A 24,887-nucleotide genomic window follows, 5' to 3' on the forward strand; every position below is an offset into this window, starting at 1 on the left:
GAATCAGCTACACCCAGAGAAGGAACACTGGGAAGTGAATGTAAAATGTTTGCACTATTGTCTATCTACCCAGGTTACTTATACCTTCGGAATCCAATTCTTACTGTGCAACAAGAAAATGGGATTTACACACATATATTGTATCTAGGTTATATTGTAACACATTCAATATGTATGGGATTGCCTGTCATCTAGGGGAGGGAGTAGAAAATTTGGAAAAGTGAATACAAGGGATAATGTTGTAAAAAAAAAAAATTACCTATGCATATGTACTGTCAAAAATTATAATTATAAAATTAATTTTTAAAAATCTATCAAAAATTATTTTATAAATGAAACCTCTTGAGAAAAGAACTGGAAAAGAAATTTCACTGGAGGAAATGAGTGGTTTAGCATCTCTGAAAATTAGGATCGATCACACAGGAGTTAATGACTCCATGAGACAAAAAGTATTAAAAGTCAAAATACTGTATTTTTTTAAAGGAAGAAAATATAAGGTATTTTATATAAAAGACAACCGACCTAGAAAGCAGGACAAAGAGAGGGAAAGAAATCAAAGAATCATTAGTCTAGCTGTACTCCATCTCCCCCAAAAGACTTATATCCCATATTTCAGGGCTTCTTAAACTTTTTCCACTCTTGATCCCTTTTTACCTGAGGAATTTTCACATGAACAAGTATACAAATCAAATATTTACCCATAATAAATCATAATTTTATGACCCCCACATTCAGTTACATGACCCCATAGGGAGGTCACAATTCAAGAAGCTTTGCCATATTTCAAGAACTCATGAATGAAAAATGCCCACCTATTAGAACCTAATAAAGGGCTGGGTAAAGACAGAACTCCCTGGAGACCTGAAAAGAAACTCCCAAGTGAAACAATTTCAGGATTTTCATAATCAAGATCTAGGGCTCCTATTTATGAACGAGATGATCCCGACCAGCTCCAATGATCTTGTGATGAAGAGAGACATCCACATCCAGAGAGGGGGGACCACAACACTGCATTTTCACTCTTTTTGTTGTTCTTTGCTTGCATTTTATTTTCTCATTTTTTTCCAGTTTGATTTGATTTTTCTTGTGCAGCCTAATTATATAAATATATATTTAACATATATTTTATTATTATTATTATAGCTTTCTAATAGGGAGGAAAAAATGAAACTTCATCACAGACAGAATGGAAGGAGACAAAGTACCTGGGGATACTTGGGGTATGGTCTGTTAATCCTAAAATAAGCAATGAAAGGGAAGGGGGAGGGGATCCGTTAGGGAAGAAGACAGAAATGGGAGGGAGATCGGCGATTTCGCATCATCTGGGTACAAGAGTAGACTCCCCAAACAAGAGAAAGAGCCGGGGTGCAGACAGCACTTGCCATTGTGCTATGGGGTCAAAGGATGCTAAAAAAATAAATAAAGACAAGGAGAGTGATATAGAAATATTCTCTACTCACAGGAAAACGGGAGGACCTGGGGGAGAAGGAATAAGAGGGAGGGTAGCCTGGGGAAAGGGTTAGTCACAAGCAACAAACTCCGATCTCAGGGGATGGATCACAAAAGGAGGTTTAAAATAAATAAAATGGCGAGGATCTAGGAGAGAAGGGAATGGGGGGCAGCTAGAGGGCGCAGGGGGAAGAGCACCAGCCCTGAAGTCAGGAGGATCTGAGTTCAAATCTGCGCTCAAACACTTCCTGGCTGTGTGACCCTGGGCAAGTCACTTAACCCCAACTGCCAGAGAGAGAGAGAGAGAGAGAGAGAGAGAGAGAGAGAGAGAGAGAGAGAGAGAGAGAGAGAGAGAAACACAGAGAAAGAGAGACAGAGAGACACAGAGAGAGACAGAGAGAGAGAGAGAGAGAGAGAGAGAGAGAGACAGACAGACAGACAGACAGAGACACAGAGACAGAGAGAAAGAGAGACAGAGAAAGAAAGAGAGAGAGAGAGAGAGACAGAGAGACACAGAGACACAGAGAAAGAGAGACAGAAAGACAGAGAGAGAGAGAAAGAGAGAGACAGAGAGAGAGACACAGAGAGAGACAGAGAGACACAGAGAGAGACAGAGAGAGACAGAGAGAAAGAGAAAGAGAGAGAGACAGAGAGACACAGAGACACAGAGAAAGAGAGACAGAAAGACAGAGAGAGAGAGAAAGAGAGAGACAGAGAGAGACACAGAGAGAGAGACAGAGAGACACAGAGAGAGACAGAGAGAGACAGAGAGAGAGAGAAAGAGAGACAGAGAGAGTGAGAGACACAGAGAGAGAAAGAGAGAGAGACACAGAGAGAGAGAGACAGAGACAGAGACAGAGAGACAGAGAAAGAGAGACAGAGAGATAGAGACAGAGAGAGAGAGACAGAGACAGACAGAGAGAGACAGAGAGAGAGAGACAGAGAGAGACAGAGAGAGAGAGAGAGAGAGAGAAACATAAAGAGAGACACAGAGACACAGAGAGAGACAGAAAGACAGAGAAAGAGACAGAGAGACAGAGAGAGAGACAGAGAGACAGAGAGAGAGACACAGAGAGAGACAGAGAGACACAGAGAGACAGAGAGACACAGAGAAAGAGAGACAGAGAGAGACACACAGAGAGAGAGAGAGAAAGAGAGAGACAAAGAGAGAGACAGAGAGAGAGAGAGACAGAGAGAGAGAGACACAGAGAGAGACAGAGAGAGAGACACACAGAGAGAGACAGAGAGACAGAGAAAGAGAGATAGAGACAGAGAGAGAGAGACAAAGAGAGAGACAGAGAGACAGAGAGACAGAGAGAGACAGAAAGACAGAGAGAGACAGAGAGAGAGAGACAGAGACAGAGACAGGGACAGAGACAGAGAGACAGAGAAAGACAGAGAGAGAAGTAGTAGGAGGAGAAACACAAAGGGAGAGAGAGGGGAATGGGTGGGAGCAGAAGCAGGCTGCAGCAAGCACGCACTTCTTGGAGTGCGGATTCAGGCGAGGGGAAAGGGGAGAAAAAGTACATAGAGTTCAAAAGGTTTTGCCCAAATAAGCCAGGACAGCTCAAAGTAGGAGGAAAAGGGAACCGGACAAGGATTTTCTTGCCTCTAGATGGTTTTGAACATAAGTTACACAAGGCACTGATTCAGATTTAAGACACGTTCAAGTTGATAAAAGGTCACATGACTGGCCCGGCAGCTTTCTAATTTCTTTAAAATCTGTTTTAACAAGGATTTAGTATCTCTGCCCCCCCACCCCCGGCCCACTTTTTTTTCTTTTTGCAGGCAGGGGGTGGTCCCACTCCAGAAGGCCAGGAGCAGAAGAAGGGAGCTGGGGGCGGGGGGGGGGGGCGACTGTGCAGAGTTTGTTTTTCAGATGAGGAAGGGACGGAGGAGGGAAAGAAGAGAAATGTTTGGGAATTGGTTTTAAAAAAGGAAGGAAAGGAAAAAGAGAGGGAAGGAGGGAGGGGGGACAGAGAAAGGGAGAAAGAAGGAAAGAAAAAGAGACACAGAGAGACTTGGAGGGAGAGAGAGAAAGAGACAGAGAGCGAGAGAAAGAGAGAGGCAGGGGAGGGAGGGAAAGGGAGAGACAGGGAGGGAGGAGAACCTGTTGCTCATTCCCCTGAGGACCGGGGCGGGGGGGGGGGGGTGGGGGGGGTGAGACGCGGCCGCAGACGCCCCGGGGCCCAGGCGACGCGCTCCCGACGCCGAGAGCCGCTTTCCCGGGCTGAGGGTCTCAGACTCGCTCCCGTTTTCTCAGTCCGAGGCCCAGGTCACCTCCGCCCCGCCCCCCTCCCGAAGCCGCAGCGGAGGGATTTGGGCTCTGGGGAGCCCCGCCCCCTTCCTACCCGAGCCCGCGCGGGGGGCCGCCGAGGGTGCTCCGGGACGGAGGAGGTTCTGAAGGGCCCGGGCGGCGTGTGGGGTTACAACTGGGAGGGGGGAAAGCGCTCGGATTTGTGTGATCCTGGTCTAGTCCTTTGACCTTTCCAAACCTGGCTCCCAGCCCGTAAAAGAAAACCTCCCCTGCACTAGGTGGCCCCCTCGGGGAGGAAGAGACGCCAGAGACCCAGGAGTGCGGAGAGTTCCGAGGGCTCACTCAGCCCGAGCCCACCGGGAAGGCCCTCACGCGGGGACCCCCCTCCCCGGCTGGGCCGCTCTGCCGCCCCCTCCCCTGTGCTCAGCCGCTCGGGCCACGGCCTTGGGATCTGGCCAGGCGGCTCGGTTTCCTCATCCACAGAATGGGATAACAGCCCCTCCCTGCCCCGGGGCGCTGCATTTCGCGCACCCACGCGGACCCCCATTAGCCCTCCGGCCTGAGTCCCCCAGACCCCGACATTTGCCCAGAGGCCGGAGGGGAGATGGGGCGGCCCGCGGGAGGTGAGAGCAGGGGCGGCCGAGGGCCCGACATCTCGCCCCAAAGGTGGATGCCCCCTGCAGGTGCCCCAGATCCCACACTGAGTCCCCGGCCCCCGGGAGCCGCCGCCATCTTACTCCCAATATGCAAATGACAAGGAGCACTTTCCAAACACATAGCTGTGGGCTTTCCCGCGGGGTCACTAAGTCGCAGAGGGAGGGCCAAGTCTGCCACTTTCTCCACTGCGCCCTGGGCTCTCCTGCCTCAGTTTCCCCATCTGGGAGATGAGGAGCCCAAGTCCCTGCGGGCTCGGGGTCTTTGCACCTGGGTCCCTGGAGGCTCGAGATCCCTGCATCTGGATCCCTGGGTCCTTAGGGGTTCGGGGTCCCTGGAGGCTCGGGGTCCCCGAGTCCCTGCCCCAGCGCCTTCTCGAACCCCTTCTCCAGCTCTTCTTTCACCGGAGGCCTGACACGCACTAATGTCTAAGACAAGAATCGAAAATGGTCCCTTCCGGGCGGGGAGATGGGCACCGGAAAGCCGGGGCTCCCTCTAACGGAAGGGGGACCCCGAGGGGTCCGAGCTGGCCACAGTGGCCAAAGCGCCGGCTCGAGGTCCGAGGTTAGGGACAGGCAGGCCGCAAAGGAAATGAACGAGAACTCGGGGTGCACAAAGCCCGAGCGCCCCTCGAACATAACCCGTCCCCGACGGGGACCCCGGGGCCGCCTCCGAGCGCTTTGAGCCCCGCCGAGGGAAGGCGCCAGCGAGGGGCTCGGTTTAACAAGGGCGGGCTGCGCCCGGCGTCTGGGCCCGGGCGGGGAGCGGCGCGCAGCCTCAGCCCCCTCTCCCCGGGCCCGGCCCCGACGTGCCACCCCGGACCGCTGCTCCCCGGCCGCCCCGGGCTCCGTCCTTCCGAAAGCCGCGTCGGGCAGCGCGGCCGCCCCCCCTCCCATCCCCGGCCGCCCCGCTGTGACCCGCCCCGCCCCCCGTCGCGCCGGGAGAACCGGTTCCGCAGGTAACACCACTAGGTGACTTGTCACCGTTATTTCTGCACGCATGCGCCGTCCTCGCCCCACGCCCGGCCGGGCTAATTAGATGAGAGCGCCCCGGCCCCTCCCTGCCCTCCCCCTGCCCTTCCCACCCCAAGCGCACACGCACACCCACCCCCGAGCGCTGCACAAGCCCATAAAGTGGGAACCCGTCGGGCCGGCCGAGCCAGAGCGCGCCCTAAGACTCCCCGGGCGCCGGCGCCGGCCCCGCCAGAGCCCAGGGAGCCGCTCAGCCGCCGCCACCGCTCCTCTGCTGCTCTTGACCTCCCGGCGGACCGCGCGGCACGGCCGGGCCAGAGGCGCGGCGTCGGGCTGCCGCCACCGCTCCTCGCGTTCAGCTGAGGCGCCCCTCGCCCGCCCCCGAGTCCCTTCTGCGCGGCCCCGGCGCGGGCCCCGGACCGCAGCCACCATGCCCCGGGCTTTCCTCGTCAAGAAGCCGTGCATCTCCACGGGCAAGCGCAACTGGAGCGAACTCCCCGACGAGGAGCGCGGCGAGATCTACGTTCCCGGTGAGTGTCGGGCCGCCCCGTCGGGGGACCCTCGGCGCCGCCGACCCCTCCTCCCGCCACCGCGGCTGGGAAGGAGCCGGGACACTGGGAACCGCGCGGCCGGGACGGGATCCCCCTCGGAGATAAGTCTGGAGTGGGCTCGAGACCCCTCCCCCCCCAAATGGCCTGCGGGCAGGGACAACACTGCTCTCCGCTGGGCCCTGGGTTCGAGCCGGGTCCCGCGGCGCACCGGGCCTCCCTTGCATCCCTCCGACGGCAGAAACCACCCCCCCCCGTTCCCCTCCCCCTCCCCGCCAGCTATTGGCAGAGCCCCGGAGCGGGTGAAGAGACCTGGACGCGGCAGGGCTGAGGGGAAGGGAGGGCTGCTGCTTTATTTGCGGAGGCCGCCCGGTGGCATCTCTTCCGAGGAAGCCGCGGCCTCTGTTGGATCCCCGCGGTCCTGCTGCCTGTCTGTTCTTGGGCCATCTCCGCGTGGGGTGGGGGTGCGAGTGGGGGAGGCCGGAAGGGCCCCTCTGGCGAGGGGCGCTTGAGTGGAGCGGCTGCCGCCTCTGACCCTTGCCGTGCCCAGGATGGCAAGCGCCCGGCCGAGTGAGGAGCCCCAGGGGGCGGGGCCGCCCCCGTGCCCTCGGGGCGTCGGGGGCTGCCGATGGACGGCCGCGGGGGGCTTGGTGTGGCTGGCAGCGGGCATCCGGGTCTCTCCTCTCGGAATCTTCCTCTGGCGGCTGAGTGGGGGAGCCCCTTCCTGGGGAGGCTGGGCCCGGGCAGCGCCGGCCCCGCGCCAGGTGACTGCTTTCCCGGCCTCCGAAGGGCAGTTCGAAAGCTCCTGGCCGGGACTTCCTGCTCAGCTGCCGCCCGGGATCTGATAAGGCGCCTTGGACTGTGCCAAAGGTGAGCACGGCGTGCCCGCGGACTGTTATTCTGCTTTGATTCTGGGGCCCAGGCGCCGCGGGTCATGTGGCCGCTCAGGCAGGGGCGAAGACATTCCTCTGGGGCAGGAGCGGCTCCCGGGCTGGGCGGCAATCTGGTCAGGGAGAGAGGGGGGTCAGAGAGCTGGGAGACCCTGGGCAAGTCACCGAACCGCCAGCCTCATTCCCTCCTTTGTAAGGGGCTGAGAAACATGGCACCCCCTCCCGCTCTCTGCCGAGAAACCCCAGGGGGCCCCGAGACCACCGCCCATCACCACAACAGCGCTGGGGTCAATGGGAGAACTGTGGAGGCACAAGGGGCCTTAGCTCAGTGACCCTGCCTCCCTCCTTGCATCTCCCCTCCTTCCTCCCTTTCCCCCTCCTTCCTTCCTTCCTTCTTTCCTTCCTTCCTTCCTTCCTCTTTTCCTTCCTTCCTTCCCTCCTTCCTCCCTCCCTCTGACCCTGCCTCCCTCCTTGCATCTCCCCTCCTTCCTCCTTTCCCCCTCCTTCCTTCCTTCCTTCTTTCCTTCCTTCCTCTTTTCCTTCCTTCCTTCCCTCCTTCCTCCCTCCCTCCCTCCCTCCCTCCCTCTTTCTTTCCTTTCCTTCCTTCCCTCCTTCCCTCCCACCTCTCTTCTTTCCTCTCTCCCTCCTCTCTTCTTTCCTCTCTTCCTCCCTCCTTCCCCTTTAGCTGGGAGTGGAGGTGGGTGGGGGAGGGAAGCCCCCCTGACGGGTCTCCAGCAGCCCGGCTCCATGCCCGGGTGCCTCTCGAGGCACAGCCAGCCGTGACCCCAGCAGCTGGCTGGGCACGTCTCTCCCAGCCCCCGGGCCCCGCTCACAGTCCATAGGGACCCTGCTGAGCAGTGACCCAGAGGGAGCTGGGGGTGAGGGGGAGGGGCCCTGGAGCTAGGGAATGTTGGGAACCTTCCAGCTCCAACTGTTCAACCTGGTCTCTGTGGGGCTCTCAGAGCATCCCACCCATTGTGTGGGTGGGGGAGCCTGTGGGAGACGGCCGGGCTAGCGCCCCGAGTCCTCCCTTCCCTCGGCTTGCCCCGAACTTTCTGCGGGCCTGAAGGCTTTCCCCCGGGCCTCCTGGGCCTCCCCGGGCCAAGGGCAGAACCCAGGCATGCGAGCTGCAGCAGGTTGGGCAGGTGAAGAGAGGAGAGCGCCCAGAAGAGGTAGCCCCGCCAGCAGCCGCCCCACCCCGCCTCCCCGAGGGGTCCTGGGCCCTGCGCCTCCTGCCCTCCACTTCCCAGGTTGCCCAGGTTGCCTTTCTCTGTGACGCCGGGAGTGGTCGTGCGCTAAGTTGGGCTTCTCCAAGGGGCCTTTCGTCGGGGCTCGATCCCCTCCTTGGCCCCTGTGGGGAATGGAACCCAAGCTGGGCCGAGCAGCGCCTGAGGCCTCCCAGGGCCCAGAGCCAGAGTGGCCCCCAAGGGCCGTCTGAGCCGGTAAGAGCCAAGAGGAAACAGGCCAGGGCAAGGAGGGGGCCGCTAGGCCGTGGCTGAAGGGCCTTCCACGCTTCCCTCAGCCTCCCCCCACCCCCATGTGCCCACTTTACAGAAGGGCCAGTGGAGGCTGGAGAGCCCGAGTCAGACCAGAGGCCCGGGTTACCAGGGGAGGCGCCGAGGAAGGGCGGCCTGCCCATCTTGGTGACTAAGATCTGAGTGCAGCAGAAGCCTCATCCCAGCGTCAGCCGGGCTTGTTTCTCTGGTGGCTGCCAGGGTAAATAGAGCAACGGGGGTGGGGAGAGGGCTGCTCTTGGCTGGGGAGAGAGACAGCAGCTCGTGGAGGGGAGCTCTGCTCATCCCCAGCCAGGGCCAAACCGGCATCTGGGCTTGAGTATTTAGTTTTCCAAGCGCTTATTGAGCACCAGCTGTATGTACGGCCGACCCTGCTGGGTGCCGCGAGGGGTTCAGCAGGGCTGGCTTCCTGGCTCTCAGGACGCTGCCCACACTAGAGCTGTCCACTGCTTGTTGAAAGGGAGGCTTAAGCTGTTGCCAGAGAGGGAAGGCTGATCTCTGAGAACGTGGGGAAAACCCGGCCACGGGCGCTCACCCCCTCTGCCGGGTCTGTGGCTCGGAGGACACAGGGATGGGCCCCCTTCCCAGCCTCGCAGTGACCCCCAGGCCAGGCTCCTCGACCCCCGACGTCACGGCTCCCTCAGCCGGGTGGGTGCACATGAAGTACTTGTCTGGTCTGGGGAAGACTGAGGCCCAAGGAGGATGCTTCAGGGCGAGGACCAGAGCTGGATGGGCCGGGCGGGCCCCGGGGGAGGAGCCCCAGGGAGCAGCCAGCCAGAGCTTGCAACATTGCAGGGCTGTGGGCAGGTGATGAGCGGCCTCGCCCCACCGGAAACACTCAATTAGGGGCCAGCAGGGAACCAACCTGTTGTGTTTCCTGCCCCGGGCTCCGGCCACCCAGTGACACGCACCTACCATGCTAATGGGGGCAGGGAGGGGGGACCGGTCCGTCCGGGGGGAGGCGGGGTGGGATGAAGCAAACCGGGTCCCACCCAGGCTGGTTTCACCCAGCCCCTCGCTTGTATGAGAGGAAGCCGAGAAAGGCAGGGGGGCACGGCCCCCTCCCAAGTCTCCCCAAGTCAGAAGCACCCCCATCTCCCCTGATCCCTGTGCTCAAGCACTGGGCAAACGGCCTAGCCAAGGGACCTGGGCTTCCTCCTGGGCGGACCCCTGGGGACAAAGTCCTTTTCCAAGCTCCTGTGCCTCCAAACCCCGGGGGTCGTCCTCCCAGTCAGGGAGGCCCCTTCTGCCCGGAGCCAGGAGTCCACCCCTGTGCTTGCAGCCCCCAGGTAGGCCGTGCTGCCCGTGGAGCTGACAGAGTGCCAGGGCCCAGGGCTGCCTGTCCTCCCGTTCCAGCCGAGCGGGGATGAGAGCACACGTTGGTGATGGCTTCTGTGTACCCTGTGTGCCCCTGCCCCCTGTACCTGAGCTATCGGTGCGGGGGAGGGAGGCAGGCCCAGGGACCCTCGCTCTTCCGCCTAGCCCAGAGTCCGGCTTGGGATGGCTGGGCCACGCCGGGCTCTGGCCTCCCCGGTTTAGCCTTTGCTGACCCGCCGGCCCTGCTCTCTCTGTCTCGGCTTTGAGCCTGGAAGTCTTCCTGGTGGAGGACTCTGCGTCCAGAGCCAAGGGTTCTCTTGTAAAACCAGAACCAACACACCAGTACTTGTCCCCTGAGTGAAAACCTTGGCCTGGAAATATCGTTGGGAACTATTTGGCCCCCGCTACTCAAGGGCCCGAGGGAGGCCGGCCTGCCCACCTGCCTGCCACAGGGAGGGGAGGGGAGTGGCGGCATCTCGGGGCTGCCAGGTATCGGTGCTGCCGCCACCTCCACTGCCCGAGGGGGGCCCGGCCCGGCCCTCTCTGCCACACTAAGCGGTCCCTGGTGCGGGGGTGGGTTGTGTAAGAACCGGGCAGGCAGCCCAGGAGACTGTTACAGTGAATCCACCTGCTGCAGCCCGGGGCCGCCTCCCTGCTCCACCCCGTGGCCTGTTTGCCAGCCTGCCTGGGCCGGAGCCACCCGCCCCCTCCCGGGAATTCAGGGAGTGGGTGGCAGTGGGCCATGGCTGGAACATGGGGGGGCTTTAGGGAGGGGGGACCCCTCGCAAGAGGCAAAGCCAAGGAAAGAGGGGCCGACAGGTGCCCAGGGCGAAGGGGAGAAGGTGGATGGTAGGGGATGGCCGGGCATCCTGGGCCGCTGGGGAGATGCTCTGCAGCTCCCGGCTGCCCCGAGAGTTCGCCAGGGCCTTCTCCGTGACAGGGCGTGGGGCACACACCAGGAATCCAGAGGGACCAGCCCAGGTGGGGCACATGGCAGCCTGCCGTGGTGGCTAATTGGCAGAGGAGGCTGAACCCTCCTAGTTCCGCTAAGACACAAATTACTCAGCGGGCATGTCTCTGAGCCGGGATGCTTGCTTGGCTGGCGTCGCCTACAATTATCCTAATGGGGCAGCCTAGATGGGAGGGGGCAGCCCGGGCTGCCCTCATCCCTTGGCACTGGGTTCTAGGCTGCCCCACTCAAGGCAAGCTAAGACTGGAAAGTGCTCGGTCCCCACGATCTGGGCCCTAACGCGCTTTCTTTCTTTTGTCCACAGTCAGCCTTGGCTTCTGCCCACCACAGCCCTACCGTGACCTGGAGGCTTCGGTGGCCGAGCCTCCTTCCTGTCCGCTGGCCCTGGACATGAGCCTTCGGGAGCCCGGCTACGGCGCGGCCCCCGGGCCCTGCGTGGTGGCCCAGCTGCCAGCAGAAGATCTGGGTCGCTTGCCTGACCCTCAGAACCATGACCATGGCTTTCTGCGGCCCAAGATGAAGGTGAGGAGCTTGGCCCAGTGTCGGGGAGCTCGGGAACTGGCTGATGCCCACCGAGGGGCCGTCCTTGGACTTGGGAGCCCAGGAAAAGTTTGGGCAGACGAACAATAACAGGGGCAGTCACAGGGGTCTCATCAGATCCCCCCCATCCAATAGGATGGGGAGCTGCAGGCCCTGAAGGGCAATGAGACTCAGCCAGGAGCAGCTGGATTTGGGAGCTGGTGTCCCCTAGCCGTCCGTCCCACAGCCTGGGGGATGGGGTGCCCGGGCTCACGAAGGCTTTGGCCCTTGAGTCCAGCAGCTGACCAGGAGGAGAGCATGGGGCCCCCTCCCCTCCACACACAGAGGGGGCTTTCTACCCTGTCAGTCTCTCCTGATGGGATTGAACATTTGAGTCTAATCCCATTTGACAGATTAGGGAACTGAGGCCTGAAGGAGTTGTAGTGGGTGGAGGCAGCTGAGGCTTCTTTTAAGGGAGGCTACTTTTTAGGCCTCTGCCAGGCAGAGGGCAGCTTCCCATGGCTGACCAGGGAGCAAGACCAGGGTAGCCAGAGGAGGTCCCGGCGAGGAGATGACAGGCCAGGGGGACGCTTGCCCACTCCAGACCCCCATAACTCTGCAGGGGGTGACAGCAGGGGCTTCATGTACACTCTGGCTCCTGCCCCCATCTCTGTGCCAGCCACTGCTGAGGTAGAATGGCCGAGGGGTTGGCAGAGCTCGGCCTGAGCTCTGGAGCCCGCCGGGCCTGGGCCCGATCTCATGCCTCCATCCCTGTACAGGTTACCGTGGGAGACGGGCCTAGCAGCGAGCTCTTCACCTGTCACATCTGCCACAAGGCCTTCACCTACCAGCGCATGCTGAATCGGCACATGAAGTGCCACAACGACGTCAAGAGGCACCTGTGCACCTACTGCGGAAAGGGCTTCAACGACACCTTCGACCTCAAGAGACACGTGCGCACACACACCGGTCAGTGGCCGGCCATGGCCGCGGGGCGGGGCTGGGGAGGGCCGAGAGGTTGGCTCCGGGCAGACTCTGGGCAGGCTCTTGGAAGGACGGGGAGGCAGACAGGGAGGTGGGGAGCCCTGACGGCCAGGTGTCCCTTCCCAGAAGATTCGGGGTGCTCTCGAGGGAGAGGCCCCTTCACCCCCGATCCTCCCTCCCTCAGGCGTGCGGCCCTACAAGTGCAGCCTGTGCGACAAGGCCTTCACCCAGCGCTGCTCCCTCGAGTCCCACCTCAAGAAGATCCACGGGGTGCAGCAGAAGTACGCCTACAAGGAGCGGCGCGCCAAGCTCTACGTGTGCGAGGAGTGCGGCTGCACCTCCGACAGCCAGGAGGGCCATGTCCTGCACCTCAAGGAGCACCACCCAGACAGCCCGCTGCTGCGCAAAAGCTCCAAGAAGGTGGCGGGCGCCCTGCAGGGCCCGGTCACCGCCTTGCTGCAGAACCACCACCACCTCTAAACCCAGGTAGGCCGGCCCTCCGCCCGGCTGGAGGAGGGTGCTGGGCCCGTCGCCACCCTGCCCTGGCACCCCCTGAGTCCGGCAGAAGGCAGAGACCACCTGTGGCCCAGCCGTCCCCGCACAGCCAGGATTTCCCCACCTTCTTCCAACGAGGCTTCCGCCTTTCCCTTTGGTCCCTCTGACACGGGACTTGAGGACGGTGGGTGAGCCGCGGGGCCGGGGGCTTGGGCGAGCGGCCGCCAGCTGACCAAAGACTTGACGTTTCGGAGCGTTTGAAGAAAAGACGCTCGATGCAGGAAGTTGGCGACAAGAGGCCCTTGCCCGCCACAGGACACAGGGCTTGTCCCCACAGGGGCATGGAAATGACTGCGCACCCGCGGGCCTCCCAAAGTGTGCACTTGTTTGCAAAGCTGACAAATGTACAGATAGTAATATATTTTTGGTGCTAATGGAGATCTTTTTCAAAGATGGAAAGAGCTAGCTCTTGCCCATCCCTACCTCCTCTGGGGCTTATCACTGTAGGCAGCTGTTCGGCCACCCTGTCTGGCCCCCCCACCCCTTCTTGGGGGACCTGCTCTCGTCTGTTTCCCAGGATCTGTCCGGACAAGGCAGGAGCCTTGTGGCCTCTTCCACCCCCCATCCCCCCCTAGAGCTTCCTGGCTCTGCTCCTCACTACTCTCATAAATAAGCAACAAGTCTGGGCACTCACCACTCCAGTACCTTCCTCCTGGCTCAGGCCGGGGGCAGGTGAGCTGCGATGTTCGGGCCTTCATCACCCACCTGAAAGCGAGTAGTGCAGATGGGCTCAGACAGAGTGAAAGGCTCGTCTGCTCCAGACTCTGAAGCTCTGTGGGTGGGGGCATGGGGCGGGCAGGACCCTTGGTTTCTGGGAAGGCCCCACTCCCCTCTGGGATAGCAAGAAAGGAAGGCCCAGGCCTGTCCCTGCCCATCAGAGAAGGCCAGAAGGAGCACTCCCCCGCTGAAGCTGGGGCTCCTTCTTCCCCAATTCTCAGTTTACAAATGGAGATGCACTTGCTCTGTTCAGAACTGTTTCTGCTGTTTAAGTTAGAAAGGATATTCATTTGCCCTCTCCACTGATAAAGGAGGGTGGGTGCTGCCAGTCGGCGTGCCCCATTTCCGATAAAGGGGGGTGGGCGCTGCCAGTTGGTGTGCCCTATTTCCAATAAAGGGAGGTGGGCACTGCCAGTTGGCGTGCCCCATTGCCAGAATTCTACTTGAGAGTGGGGATTTTTCTGAGGGTTTTCTTCCTTCGTGCCCCGGGGGGGGCAGCTGTTGCCAAAAGACAATCCCCCAGAATTCGGACCTTGCTGCGAGGGCCGCTTGACAGCCAGGCCCAAGCCAAGCAGAAGCTGGCCAGTCCTTGGGTGCCCATCGTCACTCTGCAGTCCATGTCAGCTGGGAGTCTCACTAGGGACAGAGGCATCCTCCGTCCCCTGGACAGTAACTGCAACGGGCAATGGGCAAAGGCCCGAGAGCCCGAGCTGGGATGGGTGCCCAAGGCCCTTTGTCCATCTTCCTCGCGGTTGCCGGTGCATCCAGATTACCTCCCCGGGAGCTTGTTCAGATGGCCCCTGTTGGGAATCTGGGGCTGGGGTCCCAACTTAAGCCTCGGTTTGTTTACACGTTTTTGTCACTACACGTTGGCTCTGTGTGCCAGTCACAAGGTTCGATATTTCTGTTTGATTTTGTAACTGTTTTTCTGTTCGTTATTAAAATCTAAGACCTCCTCGGTGCCATGTGTGCCTTGCTGCCGCCCTCCCCACCCCCACTGCCCCACCCCCAAACCATTGCCTTATTGGCATCCCAGAACCAGAACCAGATGGGGCCCAGAAGTTCCTCTAGCACCGACTTGTATCGCTAAGAAAGTTCCAGCTCCAAAAGAGGAGGGGCCTTGACCAGCGTCACAGAGCCAGAGACCGAGTTGGGGCTGCCCTGCCCAGTGTGTCCCAGCAGGGCCAGTGCCCGCCAGGGCCCCTCTCTTATACAACGAGCTGTTTGCTGAGGGAACCAGAAAAGTGGGGGCAGCGTTCACGCTGATGGGGTCACGGCACCCAGAAGGACAGGTTTGGGATGACCAAGTCCGGGGGCAGTGACAGTGCCATAGTGATGGCTAAGGGCTGGGGGGCTGGGAGAATGAAGCTGATCCGAGGAACCCCTTCCCTCCCCTGGAAGGCCTCCCCCCAAATCTGTTGTCCCAAGATCAGCCCCAGCTCCCCGTTGGGGAGGATGGGTGACCAATGGGCATTCAGCTCCCTGATGAAGCTCCTGCAAGTTGGCAGGGTTCCCTGGGCCAGTCAGAGGTCACCCTCCTCCTCCTCCCAGCTAGCCCTGACCACACCCTTCTGAGGCAGAGGCTCTTATTATCCTCCCATTTTAAGGATAAGGAAACTGAGAAGATGTGACTTGATCAAGATCACATGGTCAGTGTGAGGCAAGTTGTGAGTTCGGGTCTTCCCGACTAGACCCAGCTGTCTCAGATAGCTACAGATCCTACAGGGGGACGAGTGAGATGAAGTGGAGGTCCCAACGCCAGGAGGGAAGCACTGATTCCGGTGGGATGAGCACAGTGGCTGGGACGACATAGCAAAGCAAAGGAGGAAAAACGAGGTCCTGCCGTCAGCCCCGGGTGCAAATCCTGCTTCTGCCAGTTGTGACCTGCGAGTCATTACTTAATAACTAAGAACTATATAAAGCTTACAAAACACTACAACAGTCCTGGGAGGGAGGGAAGGAGGGGCTATTATTATCCCCATTTTACAGATGGAGGAAATGAAGGTAAACAGGTTAAATGGCTTGTCCCGGGCCACACAGCTGGCTCTGAGGTCACATTATAATCAGATCTTCCTGACTCTAAAGCCGCCCATCTGGCTCCTCTGCTGGAGGAGACCTTACGTAGATGGATGGATGGATGGAAGGGTAGATACACAGGTATAGAAAACAACAAGATAATTTGGGGAGCAGGTACAAGCAGCTGAGGGCCACAGGTCAATAAACGCTGATTAAGTGCAAGACTTCTAGGTCATGGGAACAAGGGGCTCCCTCGAGTTCTCAAACTTCTGAGGCGCCAAAGAGAAAGCGACCGAACAGTCCCATGGTCTAGAACGCTCAGAATCCAAAATAAGGTTAAATAAACCCCCCAAATCCAGTAGTTCTCACTGACCCCCACAGCTCCCTCCAGTACGGTCAGAGAGGCGGTGAGCAGACCCAAGGACGCAATGGGTTTATGTCCAAATCCACTTCTGTAGTCCGGCTCCCACTCCCTCAAGCTCAGGGCCCTGGAGTTCTGCTTAAGCCCCAACCTCTAACTTGTCCACAGCCTACCAGGAGCCAAAGCCTGCCAGGGCCCATGGACCAGAAGCCCCAAAGCTGCTGAGTGCTGATGCTGGGCCACGATCTGAGGTGGCGCAGATGACCACCACAGGACACTGGTGGGGGGAGGGCCAGCCCCAGGGAAAGAGCAGAGCACCCAACTGGGGCTGGTTCTGACCCCCCCAAGTCAGTTCATCAGAGACCTGGGCTGGCGAACAGTGACTCTGCCCAGTGTGGGAGAAAGATCCAGTCCCCAAGCAGAGAGGAGGGAGTCAAGAAGTGAATGATAAGGAAAACTGGCCCTGGGGTGGGGGGAAGACCAAAAGATATCAGGACTTTGAAAATAAACGGATAAATCAGCAGGAAAAACAACAGAAGGAAATGACCTCCAGGTAGAGCAAACAAATTCAGCCCCAAAAGAAGTACAAGGAAGGAAGGAAGGAAAGGGGAGAGGGGGAAGGAAGGAGGGGAAGAAGGAAGGAAAGGAGGGAGGGAGAGAGTGAGGGAAGGAAATGAACATTTAATGAGAAAGAAGATCCTGTGGAATCAGAAACACACTGTTTCTGAATGTTTTTTTTTTGGTTTGTTTTTTGTTTTGTTTTTTTTTAATGAGAATTATGAGAGCAGTATTTGTGGTCTTCACAGCAAAAATAATAGAACAGGAAAATTTGAATCTCCAATGCCAGCCTCATCAAAGAAACAGAGGAAAGAACAATAGATGGGAAATAAAAATAGGAAGAATTGAAAAATTATCTAGAAGAGGAAAAACAAAAAATGAGAACATTAAAAGAAAACTTGCTCACTGTGTAAACAAACATACTGAATTCAAAGACTACATTTGTAGAGACAACCTACGGATCATGGGATTACCGGAAGAACATGACAGGACAAAAACCCTTAAGACCATAATGAAGGAAGTAATAGAAGAAAAATATCCAGAATTTCTGAACATCTAAAATAACATTCCAAAGAATTCACAGATTGTCTTCATAAAAAAAAAACCAAAAAAAAAACCTCCAAAGCTGCTTTGATCCAGGGGTATCACTACCTACTGTCACCCAAAGAGATCATAAAAGAAGAAAAATGTCCCTTAGGTGCAAAAGTGTTTGTAGCAGCTCTTTTTGTAGTGGAAAAGAATTGGAAATTGAGTGGGTGCCCATCAGTTGGGGAATGCCTGGAGGTATATAAATATAATGGAATACACTGTGCTAGATGGTGTAGTAGATAGAGCAGCAGCCCTGAAGTCAGAAGGACCCGAGTTCAAAGGTGATCTCAGACACTTAACACCTACTAGCTGTGTGACCCTGGACAAGTCACTTAACCTCAATTACCTCACCAAAATAACTAAATATTATATATGTTGAACCTATATCTGATTGCTTGCTGTCTTGGGAAGGGAGAGGACACAAAATCTTACAGAGATCAGTGTTGGAAACTATCTTTATGTGAATTTGGGAAAAATAGAATACTATTGAGGGGAAAAAAAGAATACTTTCTTACATTTCAGCTTCAAAAAAATCCAAGGCTGCAAATTCCAAAAACTACAGTAATTAAATTTAATGATTTAATTAATTAAAAAAAAAACCCCAAGTTCTGAAAGCAAACAGGAGAAGGATTTTCAAAAACAAAGGGCATGTGAATAAAGCAAGACTATTCTATAGTTATTAGGAAAAAAAGGAGAGAATGGAATAACATTTTCTGAAGAGCAGGAGCTCAGGAAGAGCAGCCCAGGGAAATCTATCCTGCAAATTTAAACTTAACCATAGAGTACCAAAAATGGAAATTCAATAATAAAAAAGAGTTTGAAACTTATCTATAGAAAGAAAGCCAGAACTGAAGAGAGGATTTGCATCTTAAACCCCTCAAACAACAAAAATGCAGAAGGGGTAAATAAATGCAGCAGGCAAGGCCAGCAACAACAATGACCATGGGAAAACCAGGAATGATGAGGAGTAAACTGAGGTTCTAAACCCAGATGGGTCAGTTCCTTTTCTCTCTCCTTCCTTCCCCAAAGTAACCAAGGGCGGGTTCGGCAGCAAAGGAATTTGCCATTTAATGCTGTATGGAAACAAAGTCTTTATTGATAGTAAAGGGATAGACAGGCATTTGGCCTTCAGGAAGACCCAAAATGCCTGAAAAGGGGGACGTCAGTTAACGGGCATTTGGCTGGTATACACCAAATGCAAAGATTTCATTTTTCACCCTTCCTTATATACATACATGATGACTAGAGTCATCAAAACAATGTTTGCACAGAGATGTTATCAAGAGGTTCCGGAGATATTTGTCAATAATACAAGGATTCTCTGTTGTAAATAAGACAGGAATTTTCTCATTATTGTAAATAAGACAAAAATTCTCTATTGCTGTCTCCTTCAGTCACTCCCCAGAAAGGAATTTCAGATCATTAGAATGGGGGCTGAAAACCCAAACTAGCCCAAAGGAAGTTGGAGATTAAACAAGGAATATCAAAGGGGGCTCCAGCCCCCAACATGAAAAGTCCACAGGGAAACTGATTGAGGACAGAAATCTGATAGATCATGAGGGGGTGGGCAGGGGGCATTATGGACAGACCCTGCGGCCATTCTGCCTATAGAAGGATGCTGCTGCTTTGGACTACATTACAGCACAGCAGAGTACATAAAGGGGGGAGAGGAGAAGAACGATAGAGAGGAAGGAATGATGCACCAGGATCAATCAAAGCCTGGCAATGAGGAGAAGGGGCCTTTGTGACCTCAGAAAGAGCCTCCAAAGAGTGGACAAGAAGAAGGGGGAACATTTGAAAAAGGGAAAGGGGAAGGAAAGAAAGAGGCTTTACTTTGGAGGTGGAAGTGAGTTTCTGATGATTGTAGGAATGAATAAAGAGAGAGAGATGAAGGAAGATGGGGGGGTGGGGATTTGATACTTGAAAAGTCCACTTGTCCAGAAAGGGTCAGGAACCTCTGAGGACAGGAGGAGCTTTCTAGCCAAATGTAGAAAAGGGTCCAGGAATGATGCCCATCAACTGAGGAATGGTGATGATACGGATTGTGATGGAGTACTACTGGACCATAAGAAATGGTGAGCTCGGTGGTTTTAGAAAAACATAGAAAGACATGCATGAAATAATGAAAGTCAGCAGAACTGAGAGAACATTGTATACAACAAAGCAATATTGTCGAAAGGACAACTGTAAATGGCTGACTGTTCTGAGTATTATAAACATTTAGATCAACTACAAAGGACCTATGAAGGAAGATGCTATCTACCTCCAGAGAAAGAAAGTGATAAGTAGAAGTATACAATGGTTTTATAAATAAATAGATAGGTATATCCCTGTGTCAAAGTGGGGACTGGGAGGGGCAAAGGAAGATAGTTTGGAATTTAAAATGTAACCACAAAATTTGAAGAAAAAAATTAGAAAAACAAAAAAGGAAAGAAATGATATCAAGAAAGGGTATAGATCAATGGTGGGCTGCATAATCAGAGACATGGGAGGGGTAGGGCAACCATTGACTTATTCTGGAAATGAGGCCACAATGGAAAAGAGGAATCCATGGGGCAAAGCAGTGTGTGAAAGCCCCTGGAGCTCAGAACAGATACTTTGGCAGTCTTGATTACATGAAGAATACAGAGAAAAAGAAGGGTCCAGATAATTATAGGAATCATGAATCAGAGAATAGGGTCTAGAGTAAACAAAAAGAAAAGATAGATAATAAAGGAGAGAAATCCTTTCTGAGTTTTTGGAAAGAGGGAAGGAAGGAAGGAAGGAAGGAAGGAAGGAAGGAAGGAAGGAAGGAAGGAAGGAAGGAAGGAAGGAAGGAAGGAAGGAAGGAAGGAAGGAAAGAAGGAAGGAAGGAAGGAAAGAAGAAAGGAAGGAAGGAAGGAAGGAAGGAAGGAAGGAAGAAAGGAAGGAAGGAAGGAAGGAAGGAAGGAAGGAAGGAAGGAAGGAAGGAAGGAAGGAAGGAAAGAAGAAAGGAAGGAAGGAAGGAAGGAAGGAAGGAAGGAAGGAAGGAAAGAAGAAAGGAAGGAAGGAAAGAAGAAAGGAAGGAAGGAAGGAAGGAAGGAAGGAAAGAAGAAAGGAAGGAAGGAAGGAAGGAAAAGGAAGAAAGAAAGAAAAAAAGGAAGTTTCAAAACTAAGGAACAGGATCAGATGAAGGGGAGGAGAAAGAGAGGGAATATTAAATGAGAAAAGGGGATCAGGCGTGAGGGGAAGAGAACAGGAAGAACAAGGTTACCCTAAAATGATGAATTATCAAGGTTCATAATATTAGATCTATAGCAGAAGAGGCAACTTGGAACTGAAAGGCTTCTGCCCAGACAACATTAAAGTGTCTAGGATAAAAAGGGAAACAGTCAAGTGGGGAAAATATGTTTGTATCAAATTTCTCATATATGGGTTTGATATCGAAAATATATCAATAAGTATTAATTATGAGAATAATAGCCAGTCCTCAACAAATGAATGATCAAAGAAAGGATGTGAACTGATCCTTCTGGAAAATAGAATTGTAAAGTATTCCCAACCACATAAAAGAAAATCACTAAACAATAAGAGAAACAAACATACCTAAAACTACCCTAAGGTTTTACCTCATAGCCTAAAAATTCCCCCCCCCAAAAAAAACCTAGCAGAAGTAAACATGTGGGAAAGCAGGCACGTTAATACACTGTTGGAGAAGCTGAGAAATGGTACAACCATTTTGAAAAGCAATTTGGAATTATGCAAAGAAAATGAATAAAATGTCACTAAAAGTCTGACCCTTTTACTGGACCAACAAAGACCCCATTGAGAAGGCGCCTCAAGGAAGCCACTGATGAGAAAAAAGTCGCCATAGACTCAGTTATATTTATTAACAGCACTTTTTGGGATAGCTAAGAATCGGAAACCGAGTAGACACCCATTAATTGGAAAATGGCTAAACAAATTTTGGTACACGAATGTGATAGAATATCACTATACACACACACACACACACACACACACACGTGCTACAAGACCAAGGCGGAGGGAAAGATGGCGCCCGGCTGTTGTTGGCATATGACTGTGCCCCCAGTGCCGCCTCTGGAGCTGGACCCGAGCAGCAGGACAGGGGCACCGAGAAGACACAGGCTCTGCGCAGCCAAGAGTGGGCCTCAGGTACATGGATGACGGGGAGGAGCCATCCCCTGGCTGCAGACTTTGCAGGGGGCACACACAGTCCTGCACTGATGCCCATGTTGCCAAGGCTAATCCAGGCTTTGGGAGGATCCAAAGGGAAGTACAGGAGAGAGGAGGGAGAAAGGAGGGAGAGCAGGAAGGAAGGCCTCCAGAGCCTTTGGGCTGACCTCCGGGCTGGATGTCGGGAAGGCTGGGCCAGCGTCATCCCAGGAAGCTGGAGCGCCTCCATTTGTTACCTAAGGAGGATGCTGAAGGTCCCCAGTGGGAGGAGAGACTGAACCCTAGAGCGGCTCTATGGGGCCCACCACCCCTGCCTTCGGGGAGAACCCACACAAGGCCGCGCTCACACAGAGCGGGGACGCACCCCGGGGTCTCTGGGAAGAATGGGAGCCAGCCAGGGGCTGCTCTGTAAACAAAATCAGAGTGGCCCAAACCGAGTGGAACACGCTGTTCAGAGCAGCCCCGGGACCTCTGCTGACCTGTTAGAGCTGAACACTGGTCCATCAGCCACAGTCGCTCTCACTGACCCTTGACCCTGACATTCGCTGCCACCACCAGCCTCTAGCCAGGGCACCTTGACCATGGACTTGAGGGTGGACTGGAGGGGGATGGGTGCCGATAGGAAGATTCCCCAGAGCCTGAGGCACCTGACCAGGGTCAGAGGAGACTGGGGAGTGCCCAGGAGAGCTTCCAAAGCCTTCCAGGCAGCTCAGAGGCACAGCCAGTAAGAGCCAGAGGCCGGCAAGCAGGAAGGTCTGAGCCAAATCCAGCCTCGGACCCAGACCAGCTGGGTGACCCTGGGCCAGTCACTTAACCCTGTGTGCCTGGGTTTCCTCCACTGTAAAATGGTCAATTCTTCCAATATCTCTGCCAAGAAAACCCCCAAACGGGTCACCAAGAGTCGGACATGGCAGAAATGACCGAACACAGAGGCCTTGGCAGCAGACTGGCTATGGGGGTGGTGGAGCCTCTGGGAGAGTCTGGGGACAGATAACGGAGTTTGTTCTAGCTTTCCATGAAGCAGCCACTTCTCCTGTCTAAGGGGGCCTTTGGAGAGGGGACCGGAGGTCACAGAGAGGTCAGGGCTGGATAAGTAGATTTGAGAATCATTAGCATTGAGCCGATGACATCACAAGGCAAGTCATTGAGAGGGAAGAAAAGGGGAGCCAGAAAGGGACAGAACCCTGATCCGGATGACAGTCCTGGCTAGGAAACTGAGAGGCATCCGTCTGTCAGGGGGGAGGAAAGCCAGGAAAGGGGGGCCCAGAAACCCAGAGGGGAGAGTTTGGGGACAAAAGAGTGATGGGCGGGGCCAGGCCAGAGGTCTGAGAGGATTAAGAAAAGGCCTGGGGCGATCTGGAGGGAGGCCGGCCTTTTTTTATGCAATTGAGCTTTTCTGACTCTGGGGTGGAGAATGACTACTTTGCATCCAAAGGTTTCCCCTTTTTATCTCTAGCTGTTGGAATCCAGAAAAGAATCTTCTTGTGGCTCAGCAAATGTTGGTTTGGAAAAGTGCGGAAAGACTTGGGCCTCCCCTGGAGAGACTGGCAGGAACTGATGCTGAGGGAAGTGAGGAGGACTGGGAGGTCATTATCCACGCCACAAGCTAACGACCAGAGGATCAGTTCTGATGGACTTGGCTCTCGCCGACAATGAGGATCCAAATCAGTTCCATTTGTTCAATAAGGAAGAGAACCAGCTACACCCAGCGAAAGAACTCTGGGAAAGGAGTGTGGACCACTACACAGCATTTCTACTGCCTGTTTTTGTCTGCCTGCATTTTGGATTTCCTTCTCAGGTTAATTTACCTTTTTTTTGTGTAGCAAAATAACTGTATGGACATGTATACATATCTTGTATTTAACATATATTTATAACATATATTTTATACAACATATTTTATACATATAACATATATTAAATATATTTAACATATATTTTAACATGTATGAGACTGCCTGCCATCTGGGGGAGGGGGTGGGGAGAAGGAGGGGACAAGTTGGAACCGAAGGTTTTGCAAGGGTCAGTGCTAAAAAATTCTCCATGCATATGCTTTGTATATGAAAAGCTATTAAAAAAAAAAAAAAAGAAAGAAAATGTAAACATTTTTATCAAGGTTTTTTTTAAGTATAAGTAAATTTAGCATATGTTAACAAAAAAAAAAAAAAAAAAAAAAGACTTGGGCCTCCAAAGGAAGAGAGAAATGATGGGTGCAAGACGGGTGTGAGAATCTGAATATATATGTGCCTGGGTCTACACAGGTGTCTATTATTTGTGTATCATTGTCTATCAGTAATGTGTGTACTATACATGTATATACACATGTTCAGGGTCTGTAATAGTCGTTAGTATACACACGTGTGTCTGCGCACATGTATGAGTGCATCCGTGTCGTGGGTGTCTAAATATGTGTGCACGCATACATGCATATATTTATGAACACATTTGTGTGTACATATAGGCCGGACCCAGAGCACCCATAGGATGGCATAAAAAGGGGAGAAGGACCTCATCATCCTTATCCGATTGATTATAAGAATTTTTTTTAGCCTGGAAAAAATGGAAGGAAGCCTGGGGTCCAGTATATGCCCGATGTGAGTGTTTCGAGGTAACTTTCCATATGTAAAAATATTCACCCTTAATTGCAACCTTCTATGGGGAGAGGAAAGGGGCAAAAACTGAAGTACAAGGGACCCGCCAGAGAAGAAAAGCAAACCCTTGGGGAAGCAGAGAACAGCTGGCAGCTTTGAAAATAATGTCAGGTATAAGTTTTCTTCATAGTGTTTTCAGTTGAATCCTCTCTTCTGGTCTGCTGTGTATTGGCAAGAAAAGAAAGTTTTTCTTTTCTTATTTTGTATTCAAGTGAAAAATAAAAATGTTACCAAGACTCCAGCATGTCCACACGTCTGTATTTTAACTCCACTCGGCCATGGTGAAGTCTCTGGCCAGCTCCTGGAGAGCAGAACTTCCTTTATCTTGTTTGTCTCTTTGTTTGTTTGTTTTTGAGAGGTCTATTTTTCAATATGGAGAATGTTGATCTGTGGTTTTCCTGGATTTTCACTGGATAACTGTGAGCTTGAAGACATGGGTCAGGGTGAAGCTGGAAGGACTGAGGGGAGCCCTCCAGGGGTCCGGGCTTGTTCCTCTGAAGGGCTCAGAATAAGTCCTTGCCCCACGTTGGGCGCCAAATTGTAAAGTTCTGTCATCGCTAAGTTATAATCCTTCTCTGGGAGGAGGTTTCTTTTCTGTATAATCTTTTCCTCTGTGTGCAGGTTTCTTGGGAGGCTTCTGGAGCCTCCAGCCAGCCTCTTCTCCTTGAATCCTGGCTCTGAATTTCCTCCAGCCCTTGTCCTTCCCCAATCCAGACTGCTTGTCCAGGCCCAATGTTGTCTTCTTTTATCCTCCCAGAGAATGGGCTTGTGAGAACTCCCAGGCGCTTGTGGGAACTCCTTCAACCAATGAACTTGCTTCTTTTAAAGGTTGTATAAACTCCTTTTCAGAATCCTTTTAAAGGTGTAAACTCCTTTAAATGTGTAAACTCCTTTTCAGAATCCTTTTAAAGGTGTAAACTCCTTTAAATGTGTAAACTCCTTTTCAGAAGTCTGAAGGTGTAAACTCCTAAAGGTGTGAACTCTTGAGCTAGAGAAATGTTTAGACAACCTGAATTATCACCTTGTAATCCTAACACTTACTGACTGAGGGAGAGGCTGGGATGTGCCTATCAGAGGCGTATAGTCTGGAGATCCTATTCCTCAGTGCGGTGGTTGGCCATTCTACAGAGGAGGAACTGAGGCAGTTGGACAAGAACTTGTCCAGGGACACACAACTAGGCAAGCTTTGTACTCAGAGGAGCCTGAGGCTCTG

At 53.9% G+C, this 24,887-nt stretch overlaps 2 protein-coding genes across 4 annotated transcripts in view; one reads left to right on the forward strand and one right to left on the reverse strand.

Moving 5' to 3' along the window:
* The first annotated feature begins 5,456 nt into the window (after positions 1–5,456).
* On the forward strand, positions 5,457–14,306 carry OVOL1 (ovo like transcriptional repressor 1). 3 transcript variants are annotated; one of them, XM_074276551.1, is made up of 4 exons: positions 5,457–5,861; positions 10,875–11,092; positions 11,869–12,058; positions 12,258–14,306. In XM_074276551.1, exons 1-4 carry the CDS (start codon positions 5,762–5,764, stop codon positions 12,551–12,553), a joined length of 804 nt encoding a protein of 267 aa, XP_074132652.1. In that variant the 5' UTR covers positions 5,457–5,761; the 3' UTR covers positions 12,554–14,306. The 3 variants fall into 3 exon arrangements, with proteins under 3 accessions (XP_074132652.1, XP_074132653.1, XP_074132655.1); XM_074276552.1 differs by lacking the exon at positions 5,457–5,861 and adding an exon at positions 7,711–7,941; XM_074276554.1 differs by lacking the exon at positions 5,457–5,861 and adding an exon at positions 7,717–8,211.
* LOC141547601 (uncharacterized) overlaps positions 6,208–24,887 on the reverse strand; it is a 47,431-nt gene continuing 28,751 nt past the window's right edge. Inside the window, exons 5-6 of the mRNA XM_074275987.1 lie at positions 13,263–13,333; positions 6,208–6,882 (exon numbers count right to left, since the gene is read on the reverse strand). The gene's annotated coding sequence lies outside the window, so the exon portion shown is untranslated. The remainder of the gene's footprint in view (positions 6,883–13,262; positions 13,334–24,887) is intronic.

Source organism: Sminthopsis crassicaudata, chromosome 6 (assembly GCF_048593235.1).
Source record: "Sminthopsis crassicaudata isolate SCR6 chromosome 6, ASM4859323v1, whole genome shotgun sequence".
Taxonomy (NCBI): domain Eukaryota; kingdom Metazoa; phylum Chordata; class Mammalia; order Dasyuromorphia; family Dasyuridae; genus Sminthopsis; species Sminthopsis crassicaudata.